At 42.5% G+C, this 25,278-nt stretch overlaps 1 protein-coding gene across 1 annotated transcript in view; it reads left to right on the top strand.

Annotated features, from left to right (window-relative positions):
* Positions 1-25,278, top strand: part of SYT13 (synaptotagmin 13) — a 51,820-nt gene that overhangs the window by 19,904 nt on the left and 6,638 nt on the right. Inside the window, exons 2-4 of the mRNA XM_074276126.1 lie at positions 1,055-1,280; positions 6,783-6,917; positions 13,587-13,882. Of these exons, the coding sequence (XP_074132227.1) occupies positions 1,055-1,280; positions 6,783-6,917; positions 13,587-13,882 (657 nt within the window). The remainder of the gene's footprint in view (positions 1-1,054; positions 1,281-6,782; positions 6,918-13,586; positions 13,883-25,278) is intronic.

Below are 25,278 nucleotides of genomic sequence, written 5' to 3'. Positions count from 1 at the left end.
AAAAGAAAGACAGTCTCTGTCCTTAAGGAGCTTACAATCTAATACAATAGAAGGATAAACTGGAGGGCATAAAGATGTTGAGCCTGGAAAAGAAGAATCTTGGGGAGGGGGGACATAGTATCTTTAATTCTTTGAAATGAAATATTAGATGTCTGAGAACTGAATTAGGAATAATAAATGCAAGCTACAGGGAGCCAGATTTCAGTCTCACATAGGAAAAACATTCTGTCCAGAAATGGAATGGGCTATCAAAGAAGGTAGTGAACTCCCCCGTAATCCAATTAAACTCATATTTGACATTTTCTCTGGGCCATTATTAGGCTGTGTGTCAGGCTGCAAAGAGAAAGTATTTTCAAGCAGAGGGTAGCTGACCATCTTTTAGGAATGCTCTGGGGAGATGCCCTTAGAGCAAATTTCTAAACTCCCATCATCTCTGAAATTCTATCATGTCCATACAGGGTTCAGAAATGATCTGTTTTCTTCCCTGTCTTAGCCCTCATGGAGCCCTGGATGGGGGAGATATCGGAGTTTGGTTTATTTACAGTGTGACCTTAGATAATTTACCAGAGAATCAAGTAACATGGGCCTGACTGCCCTAAGGAAAAAGGTTGGTAGAAAGAAAGCTGCCTCCTCACTTAGCTGTTTGCCTCTCCTGGTTGTGGCTTTGGGTAGCGCCATTTTGGTATGGGAGAAAGTGGATTTGGAGTTAGAAGACCTGGATTCTAGTCCTGGTTCTGCCACGTGTTGCCTCCAGGACCTTGAGAGAGGGTCTCTGCATCCTCTATAAAATGAGGAGTTCCGAATGAGATCTCTACGATCCGGCTCTGAAATCCTATGCTCCTAAGTTCCAGGGATATCTTTAAAAGCTGATTCTTCTCTAGTGCTTAGGATCCATCAGTAGACATTTATGGAGCATCTAGTCTATATCAGGCACTATGTTAAGCATTAGGGATGAAAAAGAGGCAAAATAGGTCTCTGCTCTCGAGGATCTTGTAATTTAACATGGCGTTATGGCAAAAGATGTAGTAACCAGTCATGGCAACTTGTGTTTCAGTTCAATATTAAAAAATCCACGGAGCCTGTTCAGCCCAGAACCCTCCTGAAGTTCCCGGACATCTATGGACCTAAGCCATCAGTGACCGCCCCGGAGGTCATCAACTATGCTGATTATACCCTGAAGACCACCGAGGAGGACCCAGTCCCTGCCAGCACCTCAGCCCTGAATGACAGCCGCCTCAAAAGGCAGGTCACGGAGGAGCTCTTCATCCTTCCTCAGAATGGTAGGCTCCCTCCCTCCCAGGGCCCCATCTTTCTCGACCCGGGCACCGACCCTGTTGTTCATCGGTCTCACCGAATGGCCTGCCTCTGGCCAGACAGACTAAGACATTCAGAGAGATTGATGGAATCCACAACTTCCTGGCTGGGATGGGATTCTCTGATGGAGAAACAAGTTTCAGGGTCCCAGATTAAGTGGGTGGCCATTGAGATTGCAGGTGTAATGCCCAGTAACAAGCACCCCTCCTTCTTTCTCCATGTGTTCCATTATCTTACTGGGAAATGGAAAATCTCAATCCCACTCAAATCCACAATATGGGGGTTGTACCTCCTCTTGCTAGGTACTGCAAGGGATACAAAAAGCACAATAAATAGAGTGTTTCATCACCCCGGAAAGCTCCTTGTCTTCACACAACCATTAAAGCCATTTCCCTTAATTAGGTAAAATAGAAAGTCCTTGAGGATATCGATGATTATTCCCCTTATGTTTGTATCTTCCGCGCTTAGCACAGTGATTTCACTGGGGTACACAGCTCTCCTGCTCTAAAAATGCACTTCCTCTCACAAAGCAGAACATCCCCAGCTCAGACGTATCGGTCCTGAAGGATTGCCAGAAGGTTAATTAAGTGACTTTTCCAGGGTCGCACAACCAGCACATGTTACAACCACACTTGAATCTAGGCCTTTCAGATGGAAAATTCTGTCTACCCGGGGATTCTTAACCTGGGTCCCATGAACCCCCGGGGTCTGTGAACATGGATGACAAATGCATCTTTGATTTGACTGATCTAGAACTAAAATTTAGTATTTTCTTTCATTGTGATTTTTTAAAAAATGGCATGATTCTTAGCAAGCCCCGTAGGATTCACTAAATTGTAAAAGACATACAAGATACACAAAAAGTTGAGAATCTCTGATCTACTGCTTCTTACCTTGCATATAGTCGGCAATTAATACATGTATACTAAACTGAATTGAGTTTGTACTTTTCTGCACCTTAGTGCCCACTCCCATTATCCTCAAGCTAATATAAAAATTCTTTAGTCTGGGCATTCAAGGTCTGCCACAAATCCTACCTTCCTAGTCTTATTTGAAAGCCATGTTCAAGTTAGGTTGGGTGAATGAGCATTTATTAAACTCCTACTGTGTATCAGGCACTGTGCTAAGCAATGGGGATGCAATATTGTTGTTATTCAATAGTGTCCTACTCTTTTGACCCCATTTGGGAATTTCTTGGCAAAGATACAGGAAGTGGTTGGCCATTTCTTTCTCCAGATCATTTTACAGATGAGGAAACTGAGGCAAACAGGGTGAAACGGTGTACCCACGGTCACGCAGCTAGTTCACATTTGAACTCTGGAAAATGAATTTTCTTGAGTCTATGTCAAGTAACTATCTTTTTGGACGGCCTAGCTACCCTACTGGGGACACAAAGAAAGGCAAACATACTCTCAAGGACCTCCTGGTCTAATGGGAATGCAAACAGCTATTTATGAATAAGATATGAAGAGTATAAATAAGAATAATAAAGTCACAGGAGTTTATTAAATGATGGGTAGGAGGGAAAGAGATGTGGCCATCTTGAATCGGTAACCCTATCCATTCTCTGCTTCCATCCACTTGTATACTCCCTTCCCTCCCCCCATCCCCAAAGAATTCCTTCCTTTTCAGTTTGTTGAAACTATTTCTTTCCATCAAGGTCTAACCTAGGTAGTAGCCATCCCGCCCCACAGCTCTTGGCTCCCCTCCCTCCAGATATGAGATCCTTCCCCTTTCAAATCTCTCCTGCCTTTATGTTTGACCTCTCCCATGCCCTGATCACAATCGGTTCAGTTTAATTTAACAATTGAATTTGCCCATTATATACTCACTATATGCCAGGGGAGAGAGAAATAAAGGAAAGGAAAGGAAGGTTCTCAAGAATGGCACAATACCCAGTTTATTCCAAGAGATAGAGGGGCCCACCTCATTTCTGCTCCTGACTTTTCTCAAGCTCCAGCTGAAATACTATCCCCCACAGGAACCCTTTAAGGGATTCCTTTCCTGACGGTCTGTGTGGAACCAGTTGGGCTCCACATAGCTTCTTTGTACACAGTTGTTTTCATGATCTCCCCCATTAGACTGGGGGCTCCTCAAGAGCGAGTTGCCTTTTGCCCCTTTTTATGTCCCAAGAGCTTAGCACAGTCCCTGGCTCAGAGCAGGTGCATCCTAGAAGCTTATCGGCTAACTGATTAGAGGGGAGGAAAGGCTACGTCTCAGACCTAGGAGCCGCCAATGAAAACGTGAGGTGAGGGAACAGCCCGGGAGGCGGGATGCCTGAATGGAGTGTGTACAGAGGGTGAGTGATGGGAAATCAGTCTTTAAAGACAGAATGGAGCCAAACTGAAGGGCTTTAGATGCCAAAAAATTGGGTGTGTGTGTGTGTGTGTGTGTGTGTGTGTGTGTGTGTGTGTGTGTGTGTGTGTGTGTGTGTGTGCGTGTGCGTGTGTGTGTGTGTGTATATATATATTTTATATTTATTATGTATATGTGTATATATATATGTGTGTGATTATTTTTTATTCACTTTATTTCCCTACTAGATTGGATTATATCTATATAGGTACAGATATATCCAATAGATATATACTAGATATGTAAATGTATTATGTATATGTATGTATATATATGTATGTGTGTGTATATATTTGATTATTTTTTATTTATTCACCTTATTTCCCTACTAGATTGGAAGCTTCTTGAGAATAGGTGTTCACCATTTTTATCCTAGCATCTAGCATAGGGGCTAATAAGCAATCAGCTTAATTGCTAATTAATAAATATTTCTTGAATTAGTTAGGACTGACTTTGCTTTTTTGTTGGGGGAATGGGGGAAGCAAAAGCAATTGGCTGCTAGACACCTTCCCTAATCAGATTAGAAGTTACTCCACCTCACCCCCAAGATAAAACAAAACAAAAAATATCGGCCACCTGAAATCCTAGACAATCTTCTGCTTAATGAAATTTCTACCTAAAGCCTCAAAACCTCAGTAGTTTCATAGGAGCACAGTTTTAGAGCTGTGTCTTATTTGGAGCCTTATTTTACAAATGGTCAGTGACGTAGCTGAGGTCACACAGCTAGGCAATGGACTTTGATTAGGAGCTGTTAAAAGTGGGCCCCCGGTTCTGGTATTGTGGCTGCTGGGTTGTTTCAGTCCTGTCCAGTTCTTCATGGCTCCATTTGGGGTTTTCTTGGCAAAGATGCTGGACTTCTCCAGCCCACCTCTTTTTATCCTCTGCAGAAATGCCCAATCTTCTCTATGAGGGAGAGAATGAAGGGGGAAATGAGGTGCTAGGGAGAACCTCGGAGGGAAATCCAGTGGAAAGGATGTCGTTTCTGGAGATGCAAGATGGGAGTTCCAGTCTCAGTCCTGAGAATCACACACTGTGCTAGGTGATGGGGAGGCAAAGAAAGATGAAGCTGTCCCCTCCTTCAAGGATTTTACACTCTAATGGGAGCAACAGCCTGAAAAAAAATGATGTACAAGGCAACTTTGGCCAGGGTCCCCAGGATCTTGTGTTATTAAGCTTTAATGCTGTAATAAGTTTTTAGAACTTTAATAAGCTTTAAGTTTTTTAATGGCTTAAAACCACAAGTCTTTAGGGATCCCCTGGTCATGCAGTAAATTGTTGCTAACCAGCAGAGGGAAGTTATTAGCATTATAGTCAGTCATGAAGTCAAGAACCTTCTTGAATCTCAGTGGGATTATCTGTAAAATGGAAGGGCTTGGACAAGAGTCCCTGAGGCTCCTGCCATTCCAAGTCTATGATCCTTCGAGTCGGAGTATCTGGCTTTGAGTCCCTGCTCTGGAAACCCAACTGATTTAGCCTTGGTGGGGCTTGGTTTCTGCAGTTGTCCAGTGAGGATGGCATTATGAAGTCTGCCTGTTGGTACGTGATATGAGGCCATAATGAAATAGGGGCAGAATCTGCTTTCCTGAATTGCCAACTATTACATTTCCCTGGTCTACATGGAGCACTCGCTTCTTGTCCTCCAGTAAACCTGCCTGGATCACAGGGATCCCTTTTGGAATGGGATCTTAGAGATCAGCTGGTGCAACCATTTTATTATACAGATAGGGAAACTGAGGCCAGAAGGAGAGTGAGTGACTTGCTCAGAGCTGAGGTCCAAAGCTAAGTTCTTTATTCCATTTTTATGGCTCCTTTAGGAGCTTAGTGGATATAACTGTAGTGGACAGAGTTCAAATCTGGCATCAGACGCTGACTCTAGGCAAGTCACTATACCCTATTTGCCTCAGTTTCCTCACCTGTAAAATGAACTGGAGAAGGTAATAGCTAAACCCTGGTATCTTTGCCAAGAAAATCCCTAATGGGCTCGTAGAGCCAGCAAACAGCCCCATATTATCACCAGCAATGGATTCTCTCCTCCTTGAGCTCACACTACTGGAGCTCTGCTTCAAACTCCACTTGAGAGTGGCTGAATCCCTGAGTGTGGCTCTCCTGAAGGCCTTCTGGTGTCTGGCACTTGTAAAAGCAGCCCGCTGGCCCGCTGCCCACGTTTCACCCACTCCCCCGAGGGAAAGACCGGTGCTAGACCACAATTGATCGTGGAGGCTGGAACTGTCTGAAAGCTAGCTGCTTTAGGGCGTCATGCTTTCCCAGGTGCTCATCAGTCCCCAGGGCACTGCGCCACTCAGATGCCCTGGCTTCCAGCTTGTGATGGTCACACCTTTAGAGATTCTAGTAACACTCGGGCCCTCACATTTCCAGCCTTCTCCAGTCTTAAAAGGTGCCCAGAAAATAAAGTGTCTTAGAACCTGCCACAAAGAATTCCAGAGCTGGAAGGGACCTTGGATCGGAATAACATAGGTTGTCCTAGCTAGGAACGTGGGACATAAGATGTCTTAGCAGGAAGGATCCTTGGAACCTAGAACCTAGAATGACAGAGCTGGAAAAGAACTTAGAACATGGAACTTGGTACAATATAAGACATTTAATTTACTGTTGGGGCTTTTGAGTCCATTTAGCCTAACACCCTCATTTTTAGGCGAGAAAGCAAGTTCAGAGAGGAAAACCAACTTGCCCAATGACATAGGATGTCCCAGCAGGAAGGATCCTTGGAACCTAGAATGACAGAGCTGGAAAAGAACTTAGAACGTGAAGTTAGGAGGACTGAGCTGGGACAATATAAGACATTTAATTTGCTGTTGGGACTTTTGAGTCCATTTAGCTCAATGCCCTCATTTTTGGGTGAGAAAATAGGGTCAGAGAAGAGAACTAACTTGCCAACAGTACATAGCTGATGAATGGCATTATACTGACTGACTGACTAATCAGCAGGTATTTCCTGAGGCCTGCTCTGTGCCAGAGGCCAGGCTAGACACTGGATGCATGTATCATAGGATATTTTAGGCTGGTTTTGCTGACAAAGCATTAAATGGGAGCATGGGGGAGAGATGGGACCCTCAAGGGCATGGCGATGACTCCCGTGCTCCTTCCCCCCACAGGTGTGGTGGAGGACGTCTGTGTGATTGAGGCGTGGAACCCAGAGAAGGCTGCCAGCTGGAACCAGGCCCCCAAACTCCACTACTCCCTGAGCTACGATCAGGAGAAGGCCCAGCTGTCTGTGACGCTGCTAGAAGGTAAATGTCTCACCCTTCCTTCTGCCTCCAAACTAATTCTTCACCCCAAAGGTTCTCCTCTACAGATCAAGGCAATGGGAGAGATGAAGCAATGATTGAAGAAATAGTTCATGCTATTTAGGATCAAAAGATTCAGAGCAGGAAGAAACTTTTGAGATCATCCAATTCTTTTCTTTTGAAAAACTTCTATTATCTTTTGTTTTTGCCTTGACTACAAATTCCCAATGCATCCCTTCCCTTCTACCTCCAGAACAGCCATCCCTTATAAATAAAGAGGAGAATAAAAAGAAATAATTCAGCAAACCTAATCAACACATCCATTCAATAGGGCATTGGATGCCATGTTCCACACAAATCATCCCCCACCTCAGCAAAGAAGAGAGGGAGGTTTATTCCGCTGTCTGTTCTGTGGCTAAACTTCTCATTTTATAGATAAACAAACTGACATTTGGAGGATTTAAATAACTTAGGTAAGGTTACAAGATTAGTAAATGGTAGGGCAGCTAGATGGCTCAATGGATAGGGCACTGGTTCTGAAGTCAGGAGGCTCTGAATTCAAATTCACCCTCAGACTTACTAACTGTATGACTGTGGGCAAGTCACTTAACCTCAATTCCCTCAAAACTACAAAACCAACAAAATCAGTAACTACAGAGCTGAGGTATAGACCCAGGTCCATTGACTTCCTCCCACCCAATCCAACATTCTTTCCACTAACCCACCTACCACTTTCCACTTGCCTGAACAGAAAGTCTCTCTACAACATATCAGATAAATGATTATCCAGCCTCTGTAGGAAAACATTTAGTGGCAGGGACCTCACTACATCCCAAGACAGCGCTAGCTTTTTTTTTTTCTCCGAGGCAATTGGGGTTTAGTGATTTGCCCAAAGTCATACAGCTAGGAAATGTTAAGTGTCTGAGACCAGATTGGAACTCGGGTCCCCCTGACTTCAGGGCTGATGCTCTCTCCAGACAGCTCCAAATATTTGGAAAGTTTTTCTTTACATTTTGTGGAAACCTGACTCTGTGGATTTTACCCACTAAGATGCTCTGAGGTAGTGAAAGTTAGAGCACTGAGTTTGCAGCCAAGGAGACTTGAATTGAAATCCTGACTCATATACCTATAAGCTAGACTCCTTGTGACTCAATTTCCTCCTTTGTAAAATGAGTCTCCAAGGTGTCTCCCAGTTCTAATTATTCTTTGAATTTCTTTCTGGCCAGCAATATCTATGGAATTTCCCCCTTAGCTCTAATTTCATTACTGTAGCTGTTATTTTAATGCTATATTAAGCATTTCAGAGGGCACAGTGGAAGGGGAGGCCAGAATGGGAGAAGGACTTAGAAGGAGAGTAGCTGAGAATTTGGAACCAGCAAATGGTGGCAGGAGGAGGGAGTCTGCATTTCCAGATCAGAAGAGCCCCAGGACAGTGAATTTTCTCATCCTAACCCCTTCCTAGTGACTGCTCAGCCTTTCCCCTTCCTTCCATCTCCAAATCTGTGATTCTGGGATCACCTTACTGGGATGTTTGGATTTCAAGCACTAGGATCTTGTAAGCAATAGGAGGATATTATGGTGCCTTGGCTCAGGAGTCCAGGGCACGGATGAGAAAGGGGATGTTGGCAGTTGGCAGATAAGCTTCTGCTTTCTTTGTGATCCAACCACTAAATGGCAGGAGTCACCTCTCCAAAGGAGCAGGGTGTCCCCAGATCGTCTTCCCTCCACTTAGACAAAGCTGACCAAGGACCAAGAAGTACATATTCATTGTGATATGCTGCATCGGTTCTAGAGTGGGAGATTTGGGATTGGGAGGAGAGTGGGTTCTAGCTCTTTTGTAGCTCTTTCCAGATCTCATCATTTGAGAACAGCCTGCTAGAATGAAAACTAGGAGATAAGACATTAAGGATCAAGGCTTAAATCCCAGTTGTGATATTTCTTAGACAATTGAACAATATTTTTTTTTCTCTCTGGGTCTTGTTTTTTTCCATCTGAAAAATGGGAATAATTATACTCCTATTACCTACACTACTGGACTCTTTCTTCTGCTTTATAAAGGTTAAAGTACTACAGAAATGTTCATTTTCTCCACAGTTCCTATTTCCAACCTTCTCTAGATTTTTTCTCCTCTTTTCTTTAAAAGAAAGTTATTGATTTTGAGGGTTGTTCTAGCGCACTCATTTCTGAGGATATCCGTCTGCAATCCCCCCTCCCAACAGGTAGGAATCTTTTGTTAAAAAAAATTGAAGAAAGAAGAAGAAAAATAAAGTAATTCATCAAAACGTCCATGACACTTCTAATGTTCTACAGGCACAGTTTCCCCTGCAAAGAAAAGGGAGAGATGCATTTCTCCTCTCTTCTCCACAGGCAGCTGGCCGACACGTAGGTAGAGCTCTGGGCCTGGAATCAGACAAACCTGAATTTAAATCTGCCCTAAGCTTTCACTTACCAGCTGTGTGAACCTGGTCAAGTCCCATAACCTTTATCTCACTCACTTTCCTTAAGAGTAATAGTCTGTGTACATTTATTAAGCACCTGCTAGATGCCAGGCATTGTGTTTAATGCTGAGGATGCAAAGAAAGGCGAGAGACAGTCCCTGCCCTCTACGATTTTACAATCTAATAGGGAGAGTTTTGTGAAGGCTACTTCACAGGGTCATGTGGAGCAAATGGCATATGAACTGCATGGTGTCGCGCACATTGTGGGCGCTTAATAAATGTTTGGTCCCTTCTCCACCTCCCCAGGCTCAGTCATTATAATTATATGATCATCTTTTTTTAAATGAAAATAAGTAATTAGATTGTGGTGGGCACAGTGAGAGAAGGGACTGTTTTTGTTTTTCTTTGTATCTCCAGAACTTTCAGTGAACACCTGGCACAGAGTAGGTTCTTCATAAATACTTGTTGTTGACCTGACCGATCAACGGGGGCACACTCAATGGTCCACACTTGAACCTTGAGTTTAACTTTTCAAAGTGCTTTCGCCTAGATTATCTAACAGGTATTGGAAGCTCAGATCTGATCCCTGTCAGGCTCAAGGACCCTCAGTGGCTGCCTGTTGCTTCTAGAACAAAACAAAAACACTTCAGCTTGGCACTGGAAGTCCTGCCCTGACTCTATCTACCTTTTCAGGCTTACTGTCATTCCCCTGCTCGGAATCTGCCATACAACCTCTCGTCTCTATGCTTTTGCCCAGCCTGTGGTCCACGCTTGGGATGCACTCCCAATTCACCATCATCTCTAGAGTCCTTCAGCCACCAGCTCATGTGTTCCCTGTAATGGGAAGCCTTTCTTGATTCCCTTAATTGTTTATGGTGGCTCCTTCCTCCTCCTCTTCCTCCTTCTCCCTTCTCTCCCAATTTTCATTCATACTTGTTTACATCCTCCATTGTCTCCTCCAGAAGTAAGTTCCTTGAGGACTTGTTTTTCCTGTATCCCCAGCACTTGACATTGATTAATATTAATATTACCAAGTCATTAGTATTGCTTATTGTATTGCATTGAATTGGATAAGAATAGATGGGTTCCATTGGATTGGGATAGATATAATGAGAATGAGAATAGAAATGAGTTAGATTAGCTTAAAATGGAATGGATTCTATTGATTGAATAGGATTGAGTTGGATTAACATGATCAATATAATGATTACAGTTTACTTTATTTCTACTTTATCGGTAGGGAAACTGAGGTTAGTTGATCTGAGGGTTCTAAAGCTAGACTCTGCTTGTCCAGGTCACCTGACTCCCAAACCAGGTTTGCCACTTCCCTAATGCTATTTAGATTTCTTATGTCCCCACATCTCTTCTCCAGTCAAAACCGAATTGGGAGAGTGAGCTCCTAGGTAAGACAGGGAGGTGCTAGAGCCAGCTCACCTGCAGTGTGAGCATCAACACCCCAGAAATGGGCAGGTGCTATGAACCAGGGCTTGACTTATTTTTTTGTTGTCCAATTTTTAAAAATTGATGATGGAATATTTAAAATGCAAAATAAGCATAAAACTGTGTTGTGAAAACATTTAGAAAAAACATTATAGAGCCGGTTGTTAAACATTTACCAGCCCCTCTCTGAGTGGCTTAGGGATGCAGTTATGATGATGAGGACATTTGGCCGGGAATTATGATGTACTTCTGGGGACTTGTAGCTGCATTTCTCTTTTGGCTGATCTCTCTGGGAGGAAGGAAGGGAGGAAGGGAGGGAGGGAAGGAGGGAAGGAGGGAAGGAGGGAAGGAGGGAAGGAGGGAAGGAGGGAAGGAGGGAAGGAGGGAAGGAGGGAAGGAGGGAAGGAGGGAAGGAGGGAAGGAGGGAAGGAGGGAAGGAGGGAAGGAGGGAAGGAGGGAAGGAGGGAAGGAGGGAAGGAGGGAAGGAAGGAGGGAAGGAAGGAAGGAAGGAAGGAAGGAAGGAAGGAAGGAAGGAAGGAAGGAAGGAAGGAAGGAAGGAAGGAAGGAAGGAAGGAAGGAAGGGAGGGAGAAAACTGTCATATTTCCAAGAAGTGGGAAGCAGGAGCTAACATTTTCCTGCCAGCCTGGATGCTCAGTCCTGGATTGTCCCTTCCCTGAAGGCTATGAGCCAGTACAATCTAAAGCCAAGTGGTCCCATTTCAAACCCCCAAATTATTCTGGTTTCTTTCCTTCAGAGCATTGGTCTTCCTCTCCTTAAGCCTCAGTTTCCCCCCCTGTAAAATGAGATGAAAAATGGTACCTTTTCCTACTCACTCCACTGGTGGTGGGAGATGGGAGGGAGTGCACCAATGTACACTGCATTCTCAGAGCCTCCCGTGCCAGGGTCTGGATAAGCAGAAATTAAACCCCATTAAGAAATCAGTGATGAGAATATAAAATCATGGTAATAAGCGGACATCCAAACAACTCCCTTTAACAAATAGTTTTGTGGTGAATATTTTAATCTAAATAAATAATCTAATTATTATTTTTATTTGGTAGCAAAAACAACAAGCAATTTGGCCCCAGTGCCGTGCTAGCAATAAAATCTTATGGCTGGAAAATCTCCGGAGGAACAAGTCATAGAGATACAGTCATGGGATCACAGGGTTTAGAGGTGAAGGGAAAATGGAACCTAGGATGTCAGAGCTGGGAAGGTCCTTAGAACACAGAATGCCAGATCTGGGCGGGAGCTTAGAACACAAACTGTCAGACATGGAATGTAGAATGTTCGATCTGAAAAGGATTTTAGGCATAGAATGCTCCAGCTGGAAGAGGTCATAGAAGGCAAAACGCAAATTGTCAAACCTAGAAGAGATTTTATAATATAGAATACCATGAAAAAGCTAGAAGGGAACATAGCATATTAGAGCTGTGATGTACCATTAAGCATAGAATATCAGAAGAAATCATTAAACATGAAATTAGAATGGTAAATTAGAGGCTAGAACATGAAATGCCAGTTAGAAGACACCACAGGCTATGAAACCCAACTTCTTCATTTTTACAAATCAAGAAACTGAGGTTCAAAGAAGGCAAGTGACTTGCCAAAGTTCATGTCACCTGTAGAGGAAAGGAAGAGAGGAAGGAAGGGAAGGTGAGATGGAGGGAGGGAGGAGAGAGGGAAAGAAGGGAGGAAAGAAGAAAGAAGGGGAGGGAGGAAAGAAGGAGAGAAACCAATCTGTATTAAATACCTACTATGTTCCAGGCACTATGCTAAGTGCTTTACAAATATTATTTCATTTGACTCTTACAATACCTGTATGAGGAAGGTGTTGTTATGACTCCCATTTTGCAGATGGGGAAAATAAGGCAAATTAAAGTTATGTGACTCATTCTGAGTCATACATGTTAAGTATCTGAGGCTGAATTTGAATTTGGATCTTCCTGACTCAAACCCAGGACTCTATCCATGGTGCTGCCTAGCTCCTGAAGAGGAAACATCCTGAATCTCAGTTCAGTGTTCTTTCCATTATTCTCTCCTCCTATTTTCTCCTGTTTCAGTAAAGGCTTTAAGATTTACCAACTCCTCTCACTTTAACCCCCTTATCTTAGGGTGAGGTAGCTTGTCAGATATCCCTCCCCCATTTTTTAGTTGAGAAAATTGAGGTTTACAGAGTTGGAGGGACTTGCCTCGGATCACCCAGCTGATGAGAGATGGAGCCAAGACTCATGTCTGTTGGCTTCGTGTCCAAGGCTCTTGGCCCAATCCCCAAGACCAGAATGTCCTGTCCACAGTGGGTTTTTCCCCACCTCTCTATAGAAGAGGTTTGCTCCGAGGGAACGGTCTATAGGGGTGACTGCTGGGACTCAGGAGCTGTAGTTTCATCCTGGGTTTGTGCCTGACTTTGCTCCAGGCTACTTATCTATAAAAAAGGACAGATCAGATGAATTCTGAAGTCTCGTTCTGCTCTAACAGCCTCCATTGTATTTCTGAGTTCTAATATGAAGTTTTTCCATCAAATCTGAATTTCCATTGTGTCCATGTGTGCCTAAAATAGATGGCCAGGCCGAGGTTTACAATGAGAAGACCAGAGTTTCAACCTCATCTCTGCCCCTTGCTGCTGTTTCCCCCTTTGTCAGATCGGGGTGGGTTGGCTAGGTGAACTCTCAGTCCCAGAGTCCCTTGGTCCCATTTATGATCCAGCACAGAGGGGTTCAGGACATTCCCTTGCCAGCCATCGCTTCGATCCTGTTTTCATTGTTTATTCCCTATCCCTTTGCTCTCCTGCAGCTGTGACAGCGGACCAAGATATGGGCTGTGATTGCTACATCCAAGGAAGCTTGGCAAGTGGATCGGGCACTGTTGAGGCACAGACAGCCCTGAAGAAGAGGTTGCCACATACCACCTGGGAGGAGACTCTGGTTTTCCCCCTTCCTGAGGAGCATCGGCCAGCGGCCACCTTGACCTTGACTTTGAGAACCTGCGACAGGTTCTCCCGGCACAGCGTGGTGGGGGAGCTCCAGCTGCACCTGGATGGGATACCCCTGGGGACAGCCCAGTGGGGGGAGCTGAAGACCTCAGCCAAGGTATGTCCATCCCACTCTGCTTTTTGGGCCTTTTTCTGGTAGAGAAAAAGGCAGACTTTCCTAACCAGCCTGATGGAGATCATGAAAGCAGAGGAAAAGCCTGTGACATAATCTGGACCAGAAACTCAACTCAGCTATTTTCCAGCTGTGTGACCTTAGTCAAGTCACTCTATTTTTTCAAAATTCAGTGTCTCCATCTGATAAATGAGGATATTAATACCTCCTGCCTTTCCCACTAGATAGTTGTGAGATACTTTGTAAATCCTTAGGCATTATAGAAATATGAATTGATATTATTACTTGGCTTATGAGAGGATAGAATCATAAGGATGAAACAGGTCAATATCCAATTCCAGAGTCCCAGATTGGAGGCTAGAAGGGACCTGAGAGCTCCTCCTCCCCACCAGATGTTCTAGGCTTTCTCTTCTCTCCTTAAGTGTCCCATTCACTCCCATTCCATAATTTATACTTAACTTACAAAATCAGGTCATTTACTATGAATTGCTCTTTCCCCACTCCTCCTAACAGCCCTACCTGCCTACACATCTTGGATCTCCCCAGATTTTCTCTTTCATGTCTGTCTTTGTGTGGCCCCTCTCCATTCTGAATCCAACCCCCCTTCAGGTATCCTTTCATCATAGTTGTTCAATCACATCAGACTCTGTGACCCCATTTGGGGTTATCTAGGTAAGGATACTGAAGTGGTTTGCCGTTTCTTTTACCAGCTCATTTTACAGATGGAGAAACTGAGGCAAAAACAGTTCAATGATTTGAGTAGGGTCACATAACCACTGTCTGAGGCTGGATTTGAATTTAGGAAAATGAGTCTTCTAGAGCTCGAACCCAGTGCTCTGTGCACTATGGCAACACCTAGCTGCCCTTGGTCCCCATCAATCCTCTATTCTCCAACAGATTGTCCAGCTATCATGTCTTCTCTTTCTAATTTATATCCCTCCCCATCAACTATCCCTTCCTGCCACTATCATTATTTCCTAAGACTCCACCATCTCCACTCAACCTAAAATTACATATCTTTCAGCCAAAATCCTTGGGAAAGTTACTTTCACTTAAAATTTCTGCTTCCTCTTTTTTTTTTTTTTTTTTTTTTTTTTTTGGCAAGACTGTATTTGAACTCAAGTCCTGCTGCTTTTTCTAGGGCCAGTGTTCTGTTCATTGCACCATCTACTTGCCCCTCTCTTAACTTTTTGCAAAGTGATTCTACAACTCATCACCCCATTGAAAATTACATTCTCCCAAGTACCCAATGAGTGCTTCATTTCCTGGCTTTTTCTCAGATCTCATCCTTTAGTGTCTGACACTGTTAATCCTGCCTCCTGCTGGACACTCTGTGCTCCAGGTCTGTGACTGTCTTTCAGCACCATTTGCTGGCTTATCACCCACATCATACCCCTGTGTAAAGGAGTATGAAACTCTTGAGTCAATGCACTGGGGTCGGACAATCGAGCACTTGAGGCTAATTACCGATTGGACAATACTCTATAAGAATATGCTTGGAAAATGGCCCTTTCCCACGATCCTGTGCTGGCCCAATCATTTGATGTATACAGAGAATTGTGGGAGGGACGAGGAGGTGCAGGGAGACTAGTCAGGGTCACTTCTGTGAGAGAGACGAGGAGGTGAGGTCACAGAGATCCTATGTGTCCACTCTCTTCATATCTACCGCTAAAAACCAAGAATAAAGATTTTTGCTTATCCTGACTCTAACTGATTCTAAGGTATCAGGGGGGTCATCACACCCCTGAACCATAAGAATCTCTTCTGAGCCCCCATTTCTTCAGAATTTACTATTTCACCAGCTACCATAGACTCAATTATCATCTTGTTTCCCGATACCTCCAAGATCTGTCCTAGATCCAGAGGTACTGTGTATATCCTTGGCTCCAGTTCTTCCCTCTCCACTTAAAGGACACTTCAAATGAGATGCCCTGTAGACATTTCAGACTATCTAAAACAGAACTCAGGATTTCCCCTCCAACCCATCCTTCTTTCAAATATTCTTACTTCTGCCAAGGGTATCCTTCTGGTCATCCAGCTTCCTCACTACAACATCCTCCTCATTGGCACTCCCTTTATTCTCCAACCATCCCCCAAATATTACCCCCCATATCCATTTCTGTCTCATACACTCTCTTCTCCCTACTCACACAGTTGTCACTCCATTTAGTCGCTCATCATGTCTTACCTGTACTATTGCAATAGTTTCCTTTTTTTTTTCTTCCCCTGAGGCTGGGGTTAAGTGACTTGCCCAGGGTCACACAGCTAGGAAGTGTTAAGTGTCTGAGACCAAATTTTAACTCGGATCCTCCTGAATTCAGGGCTGGTGCTCTATCCACTATGCCACCTAGATGCCCCAATAGTTTCCTTTTTAATCTTCCTGTATTCCAACTCACCTCCTACAGAGCTGACAAAGTAATTTTCTGAAAGGACCATGTCATCCCCTTCCTCAGAAAACTGCAATGGCTCCCTATTACCCCCTTTGCCTACTATTTAAAGCTTTCTACAACTTGGCTTCCTCTTACCTTTATATTTTTTTACACTTTCCACCTTTCTTCTCTACCCTCCATGGTCTAGCCAAACAACTTTCTGATGTTTTGCCCACACCATGATCCATCTCCCATCTCCACACCTTTGTACTATTTTCCCCCCCATGCTACCTACATGCTTCCTACTCACACCATCTCTTGGAATCCTTGGTTTTCCTCCAGCTTCCTTTCAGCTCATTGCCAACTCCTCCCTCTCCTGGCTGTTGCTAGTACCTGCTCTCCCCAGATTACCTTGTATTTCTTTTGTATATAGTCTGTACATATTTAGAAACCGCACTCTTTTTCTTTGTTACACTGTAAGCTTTGTGAGAGTAAAGATTATTATGTTCTTTGTTTTTGTATCTTTGTGCTTAGAACCTTGATTAGCACTTTTACTACATGTTTGTAGATGGATTCATGGATTTAGTCCAGTTCTTTTATTTTATAGACAAAGAATCTGAAAACTTAACCATGGAGGTTAAGTGACTTTCCAATTTCTCTAGGTCTCAGTTTCCTTTTTTATAAAATGAGTTGGACTAGATGACCTTTGAGCTCCTTTCCAAACCCAGAGCCACGATGCTATAAGACAGTACATGTCATAAACAGGATTTGAACCCATATCTTCAGACTCCAGAATTAGTAGTTAGTAAAAGTTCACATTGATATGGCGCTTTTAATATTTTCGAGAGGCTTTCTTCACAAGACCCTCTGAGGTGGATAGTACAAGAATTAATATCACCATGTTATAGACGGGGAATACCTACCAAGGTTCTTCATGGCATGGAGGAGACCTTGGGTTCTTCAAGGGCATGCCAGCCCTACACAATCGCTGGCAGGTCTTACAGAGAGGTTCCAATATGCACGAATGCAGGGAGGACATACACAGAGTACGATCATGGATCACAGCTTCAGAGAGCCTTGAAGAATCAAAGTAGAGATAAGTAAAACAGAGTGTTGGAGAGGCTGAACAGCTTCTTCCAGATCACCCAGATAGTTTATGTATTATTATTCTAAGACCAAATATTGCTGCTGCTATTACTGGATTTTTTTTTTGCTGAGGCAGTTGGGGTAAAATGACTTACCCACAGTTGACTTACCCAGAGTCACACAGATAGGAAGTGTTAATGCTATTACTGTTTTTTACCCTAACACCCCATGCCTCTGGATAGCTCTGATTCAGTATTGGCTGGATAAATACCTTAGCTTTTTTTTTTTTTTTTTTTTAAGGAAAAAAAACTTTTCTAGGAAAAGCTCCAAAAGTTCATAAAGTCATAGGATTATAATTTTTAGAGATGGAATCAATATCATCTAGTTCAATTCTATGTTGTTACATATGAGGAAACTGAGGTTCAGTTGGGGTCACACAAGTAGGAAGCATCAGAAACAAGATTTGAGGGGCAGCTAGGGGGCGCAGTGGATAGAGCACCAGCCTTGAATTCAGGAGGACCTGAGTTCAAATTTGGTCTCAGACACTTAACACTTCCTAGCTGTGTGACCCTGGGCAAGTCACTTAACCCCAGCCTCCAAAAAAAAAAAAAAAAAAAAAAAAAAAAAGAAACAAGATTTGAACTCACACTTTCTGAATACAAACACAGAATTCTGTAGCTTTGACAGTCAGTGCTCTAAGGCCCCTTCCAGACTCCTAAAGTCTTCCATTTTTTTTCTGAGGCAATTGGGGTTAAGTGACTTGCCCCAGGTCACCCAGCTAGGAAGTATTAAGTGTCTAAGACCAGATTTGAACTCAGGTCCTCCTGAATTCAGGGCCGGCACTCTATCCACTGCACTATCTAGTTGCTCTGCCAATTTGAACTTTCAAATGAAAAAGTTTCCAACCACCAGTCAATATTTTCTCCCACATTTACTTTTATGGCCGATGCCTCCCTCAAATAGATGACTGAATTTCATGAGAGAACTAGGCACTTATGCTTCCCACCTTGCCCATTGCTTGAGCTTTTATAATTCCCTCTTTCCCTTTTAACTATGAAGAATTGATCTTAGAAAGTCTATCAAGTTTGCAGGAAGCTGGGACCACAGATTGACTTCAGAGCTGAAGCCTGCCATGTAATAACCTTTTTCACTCAGATTTTCTGGACAATCATTGACAGCAGGGCTGGGGTGGTGGACCTACAGTTTTGCTTGTTAAGTTAATAAGCAAGCCATGCCTGGAGATGGAAATGTTCCTCAGTTATGGCTTTTGAGACTTTTCTAGTTGCCCGCAGCGCTGATATCTGGCAGAGTTGGGGGGAGGGATTAGCTGCCGAGGAAATGGAGTACCAATCTCACCAAAGTTTGGGGTTGGAGGAAATGTGAAAATATGGTGAGAGGCATTGAAAGGGCTCGGCCTGAGTCTCAGAGCCAGAATAATTCCTTAAATCCTCTTTCTATGGTACCAGCGCCAGTCTTTCCCTCTCCTTATCTCATGTGGGAGAAGATGGTTCTTTGAGTGATCCTTAAAGATCCTTCTACTTCTGACTTTCTTTTTTTGTGTTCTAAAATTCCCTCCAGTATTAGGGGCTTTCTTCCAGTTCTGCCCATAGGAAGCCTTATTTCTGACCCAGGAACAAAGATCATCCTCAACGGACCTTATTGTTGCTTTTTATTGTTGTTTTTTATTGCTTATTATTATTGTTGCTTTTCGGTCATGTCTGACCTTCTCTGCTCATTTTCTACATGAGGAAACTGAGGCAAAACAGAGGAAACAGAGTGAAATGGCTTTCCCAGGGTCACACAGCCACTAAGTATCTGAGCTGGATTTGAATTCAGGGAGATGGGTCTTTCTGACTCCTGGCCGGGTACTCTGTCTGCTACACCCCTTCCTCCTCCAGCTGCCACTGGGACCTCATGCGTAAAATAAATAAAATGTACAGGCAAGATGGGTCAATGGAAAGACTGCTGGCTTTACCATCTGAATATCTGGATTCAAATCTTGTCTCTGATGCTAACTAGCTGTGTGACTTTGGTCAAGAACCTTGACTTCCCTGAGTCTCGGTTGCCTCACCTATAAAATGAAGAAGTTCAATTCCATGATCTCCGAAGTCCCTTGCAGCTCCAAACTTATGGTTAGATTATCTTTAATGATCCTTCTGCTTTTCACTTTATATAAGAGAGAGCATTTGGAACTCTCTTCCAGTTCTGCCATTCTATGTTCTACATTCTAGGCCCTTTCTATCTCTGCTACTCTGGGTTCTATAATTATCTTTCCCAAATTAAATCGCCTAACATATGTGAAGTTCTTTTCAAATCTTAAAAACACAATGGAGTCATCAGTTATTGTCATCATTATTATTCAGCATACATACACACAAATGTCCTTAATGTGGCAGCCAAAAAACCCTCACGGAGTACATAAGAGAAGGAAGCTTCCCAGAACAGGGAGCAGGCCTAGATGGCTGGTAAGACCCCTTTCAAGTTTCTGATCCAGACTGGAACCACAAGGCTCCTAGCATGATCTCTGAGCAGGAAGGCAGGGTTAAGGCTGGCTGTTAAGTCACTTATTCCCTGATTGAGTCATGCTCTGCAGGTATCATGAAAACAATGGCCAATCTGCAAGATGCTGAATCCGGGCAGGAAGGAGTTAAGAGCAGGAGTAGTGGTAGGTGAAAACTGTGCCCTAATTCTACCGGAAGATGCTCAGCAAAGAGTCAGGTTTGCGTCACCAGGGACCCTGGAGAGCTGTGTGCTGCCGAAATACACAGCTTGAATCATTCATTGAGAACAGGAGGCGAGGGAGAAGGAGAGAGAAAAAGGCTGGGAAACAATGAAAAGGGAGAGGAGTTATTTTAGTCAGCAAATCCTCTGATGGAGAATGGGTCAGGCAGGTGTGACAAACAAACAGCAAGGGGCCGTTGGGATCAGAACTCGTGTTTCTTTCGAGTCTCAATCCAGCCACTTACTAGTTGTGTGACTCAGTACCAATAACCTGCCTTCTCTGGGACTCAGTTTCCTCATTTGTAAAATAATTCACTTCCAAATTTCCTTTTGGTACTGATGTTATGATTATAAGATTTGGAGTTGGAAGGGACCTCATTTTACCCCTTCTCATTTTACAGATGAGGAAACTGAGGTCTAAGTGAAAGATTTGCCACAGGTCACACAGGTATTTAGACAGAGTGAGGATTTAGATTGATGCCCTTTCATTCCCAATCTAAGATTGTACTAAAATAGGTTATTTCAAGTTTTAGATATCCGCTCATTCAATAAGCATTTATTAAGTACTTACTATATACCTAGACACTGTACAAAGAATTGAGGAAAGGAAAATCAAAAATAGTCCCTGCCCTCAAAGAGCTGTTAAGGATCAGAATTTATGTTTTTCCTCAACTTTCAGTCCAGCCATTAAATAGTTGTGTGACTCAGTACCAATAACCTGCCCTCTCTGAGACTCAGTTTCCTTATCTGTAAAATGATTGACTTCCAAATTTCCTTTTGGTACTGATGTTATGATTATAGGATTTGGAGTTGGAAAGGACCTCATTTTGCCCCTTCTCATTTTACAGATGAGGAAACTGAGGTCTAAGTAAAAGATTTGCCACAGGTCACACAGGTATTTAGACATAGAATGAGAATTTGAACTGATGCCCTCTCATTCCTAACCTAGGATTGCACTAAAATAGATTAAGTTTTAGATATCTGTACAATGAATCAAACAATAAGCATTTGTTAAGTATTTACTATGCACAAGTAGTTGAGGAAAAGAAAAGAAAATTCAGTTCCTGCCCTCAAGGAGCTTACATTCTAACGGGGGAAATTAACAAGTACTTAAATAAGTATACATAATACATACATAAAAGTGCTATAAAATAATACTAATATTTTATTATTGTATGCTATCTCCCAAATTTAAGTTTTAAACTCTTTCTTTTGGTAAAGCAATCGGAGTTAAGTGACTTACCCAGAGTCACACATCTAGCAAGTGTCATGTATCTGAGGTCAAATTTGAACTCTGGTCTTCAGGGCTGGTACTCTATCCACCTAGCTGCCCCCTAATCTCTTAAATAATGGCCAGACTCCACTGCATTTCTCAAATCTAGGCCTTCTTCCTGGTCACCTGGCTCTTACAACAAATATGCATAGTCTAAAAATCCAATTTCCCACATGGGGCACGTTGAATCATGTGTATTTCATGGTGCATCACTTCTGTGGCAGGGTGCTTCTGCTGCAGCCCCCAGCATCGTGGCTTATCCTTGCATTTGTCCAAGTTCCAAAAATCTAAGTAGTGATACTGAGGGCTTCCTCACCAGGGAGGTCCATTTCTTAGGGAAATACAGAACCAGTTTCCATTCTCTATCCCACAATATTTCCTCAGCTACTCAGTGGTGCATTGGAGTACGTGAAGCATGTGCCGAAAGGAAGACCTGGATTTGAATCCTACATCAGACGTTCACTAGCCATATGACCTTGGACAGGTCATATGATCTTTGTTTTTTGTTTTCTTATCTTAAAAATGATGATAATGATAACAATAATAATAGTAATAAATAGCATCTGCCTTCCAGGTTTGTTCTGAGGATCCAGTGAGAAAAGATTTGTAAAGCACTTTGTAGATCTTTAAGCACTATATCAATTATTATTATTATTGCTATTGTTATACAGGGTGGCCACCCCGTATTTGTGTAGGGTTGACACTTCTATAGATAGCAAAATAATTTTTCTAAGATTGTATCCCCTGATGGTCATGATTTCCTAGTGTTTGAGGTGCTAGATGTGTTATCCCATTCTACAGATGAGGAAATTGAAGTCCAAGAGGGGATGTGACTTTCAGAGGTAGAAACTGATCTCTAACTCCTGCCTCTAAGTCTTTTCTTCTATCCACCAGGTTATAATTAGACAGCATTGCTTTTTGGAAAGGAAAGTGGAGAAAGAGCAGTTAGGGCTGCGTCCCAGCTCTGACTCACCAGCTCTGACTTTGGACGTCACCTCCCTCTCTGAGCCCTGAGATTAACCTACCTGGAAGAACTGTTTGGGAGAGAGCTGCTGGTGACCCAGAAAGAACTAAAGAAAGCAGAGCTTTTTCTACTTCCGGAAGCACACCATTTCCCACAGTCCCTCCTGAAGTGACACATCAGGAGGCTCTGTTGACCATCACCCACTCACCACACGTTTTGTCATTAGGGCCTTGTTTGCTCCTGCTCCCATTCATGGCCTGACATCTGCTGGGGGTAGTTGGGCCCCAGCGAAAAGCTTGCCCTCACCCTACCCAGGAATAATAGGTCAGGAGAGAGCGAAGGGAAGAGAGCTCAACTCTCCATCTGCCATGGATTGGAGAGGAAGTTGCTGCTGAGAATGAGGAGGTTGATCAGTTCCTCTGGAGTCCATAGCCTGTGGGGCAGCTCCAGGGTTTTCTTTGAAATGACTCACATGGAAAAATAAGGGCACGGCTCTGGAGTCAGGAGGCCCTGAGTTCAAATTTGGCTTCAGACACTTACTAGCTGTGTGACTCAAAACAAGTCTCTTAATCCTGATTGCCTCCCTGCATATCCATCTCCTGGACAACACATTAGCCCCTGCTTGATAGAAATGACTTGATTGCATTATCTGTCTTTCTTTTTTAAATTTTTATTTATATGGATTAAAACAATTTAGTACAATTTAAAAAAAGACTGTACATGAAAGTGCAAACCTACTATGCACAACTTGCTATTCCTTTCAAATATACAAGACAATTATCATGTAAATTTCTTTTTCCTTCCCTCCCCTTCATTAGAGATGGTTACCACAAATAGGTAAATGTATATGGAAAATTATTCTATACATCTATTTATCAGTTCTTTTTCAGCATGCCGATAGCATCTTCCTTATGTCCTTTATGGTTGATTTGGGTGTTTATTATAGACTTGTTTAAAGTCATTCTTAAAATAATATTGCTGTTTCTACAGACAGTGTTCTCGTTTCTGCTCATTTCCCTCTTCATTATTTCATGCAAGTGTGGATGCAGAGAACATCTTCCTTCATTTGTCCTTTATGGTTAATTTGAATATTTATAATAACTACAATACCTTGGTCACTCAAAGTCATTCTTTAGAAAATAGTGCTGTTACTGTATACAGTGTTCTCTTGTTTTTGCTCTTTTCCCTTTTTATTATTTCATGCAAGTTTTTCCATATTTTTTCTAAGATCATTGAGCTCATCATTTCTTATGCATATTACATATTATATATAATGGTATATATAAATAATATTCTATATAATATTCTATCATATTCTTATATACAATTATATATTATATACATATTATATTGTATATTACATTATATTATATACAATTATATGCTTATATAATTACCTACAATTATATACTACAACTTGTTCAAGCTTTCCCCATTACCTGTATTTCTATCTTTCTCCTCTCTCTTCCTCCCATGGACCAGCTGAGGCATCATATGGTGGAAGGAGCACAGGGACTTTAGAGTGAGGAGTCTCTCTTCTGACTTCAGCCCCACATCCGAAGTGGGGTTTTCTGGAAATACTTCACACTCCACAGGTGTAAAGAGCTCCCCTTATAGCTAAGCCTTCTCCTCTTCCAAACTTGCCTTTTTCTGCTGAAGTATCACCATTCTTCCAAGTAGGTTCATATCCTTGTTCTATACACTCAGCTCTTCCTGTTCCCTCATCCCACGCAGCCAATCTGTTTCTGTCCCTCTACCTCTTGTAGCTGTTGTGATACGGGAATCCCCTGCCAGTGGCTGCTGGAGGTCTAACTCAGACCTGTAGTATGGATCTCTTCATGTGAGAGGAGGAGGAGGATAATACCAGGAGATTGAGAGGCAGTTGCTATTCTCTGACCTCTCTTCTTAGAGGCTGTTGCCTCTGACCTCTCTCCTCTTCCCTCTGCCTTCAATTTATGTCATTCCCAGTCCACAAGCAACACCTGTGTCAGCAAAGGCTGTCCAGCAACTCCTTCAGATGTTATGATCCACAGCTGGGGAGGTTCTGGGAGAATTGACCTGTCCCTTCACGTAGCCATGGTCCTTAACATATACCCAGCTCTTTCTCCCTCATGCAGCTGCCGCCTTCATCACTGGTGGCCTGGATTATAAACAAGCCTCCTGCTTGGTCTCCCTGCCTTCTATCATTACCCCACTCAATCTTCGATATCACTGAGTGATTTTTCTTAAGCACAGATTCACCAAGTCATACCCCTGCTTATGTCATACCCTCTTTCCTCTAGATAATATGCATTTCTACATTTAATAAATATTCAATATTATTTATTAAAAGGTTATTTAAAATAAGAATTATTATTCATATTTATCAATTTAATTATTTAATCGATTAATTAAAATTAATATTAATGATTAATAATTTAAAATGTATTTATTAATAAAATAAAATATTTTAAAATAAAAAATAAAGCTATTAAAATATTACTGAGAATAAAGTAATAAAATAAATAAATATTTTAAAAAGAAATTCCTCTATTTAACTTTTAAGACCCTTCACAACCTGGCCCTAACCTATCTTTCTAGCCCATTGGCTTACACTCTATGATCCAACCAAATGAACCTCACTCCCTTTTTCACAAAGGAAAGCCTGCCTCTAAAATAATGTTCAGGCGTAACCTTTCACTGGAAGTGATGCCCTCAACTGCTAATGTCCTGTCTTCTTAATTCCCTTGTATTTAATGACTTTCTATTTATTTCATTGATTCTCTTTTTTTTTTCCATATATACTCCCACAGTATCCCCAGTCTTAATACACATACCTACATACATACATATATACAGTGTGCTTGTAGTAAGTGCTTAATAAACGCTTGCTTTACCATAGTTTGAATTTTGACTCTTTTCTTATTCCTCTGATCAAGTTGCTTCTTAATTTTTACCTAACAGTTTTGAAAACTTGAAGGCAGAAAGA

Source organism: Sminthopsis crassicaudata, chromosome 6 (genome assembly GCF_048593235.1).
Source record: "Sminthopsis crassicaudata isolate SCR6 chromosome 6, ASM4859323v1, whole genome shotgun sequence".
Taxonomy (NCBI): Eukaryota; Metazoa; Chordata; class Mammalia; order Dasyuromorphia; family Dasyuridae; genus Sminthopsis; species Sminthopsis crassicaudata.
Note: the sequence above shows the minus strand (reverse complement) of the source record. Positions and strands in the feature narration are given on the sequence as shown.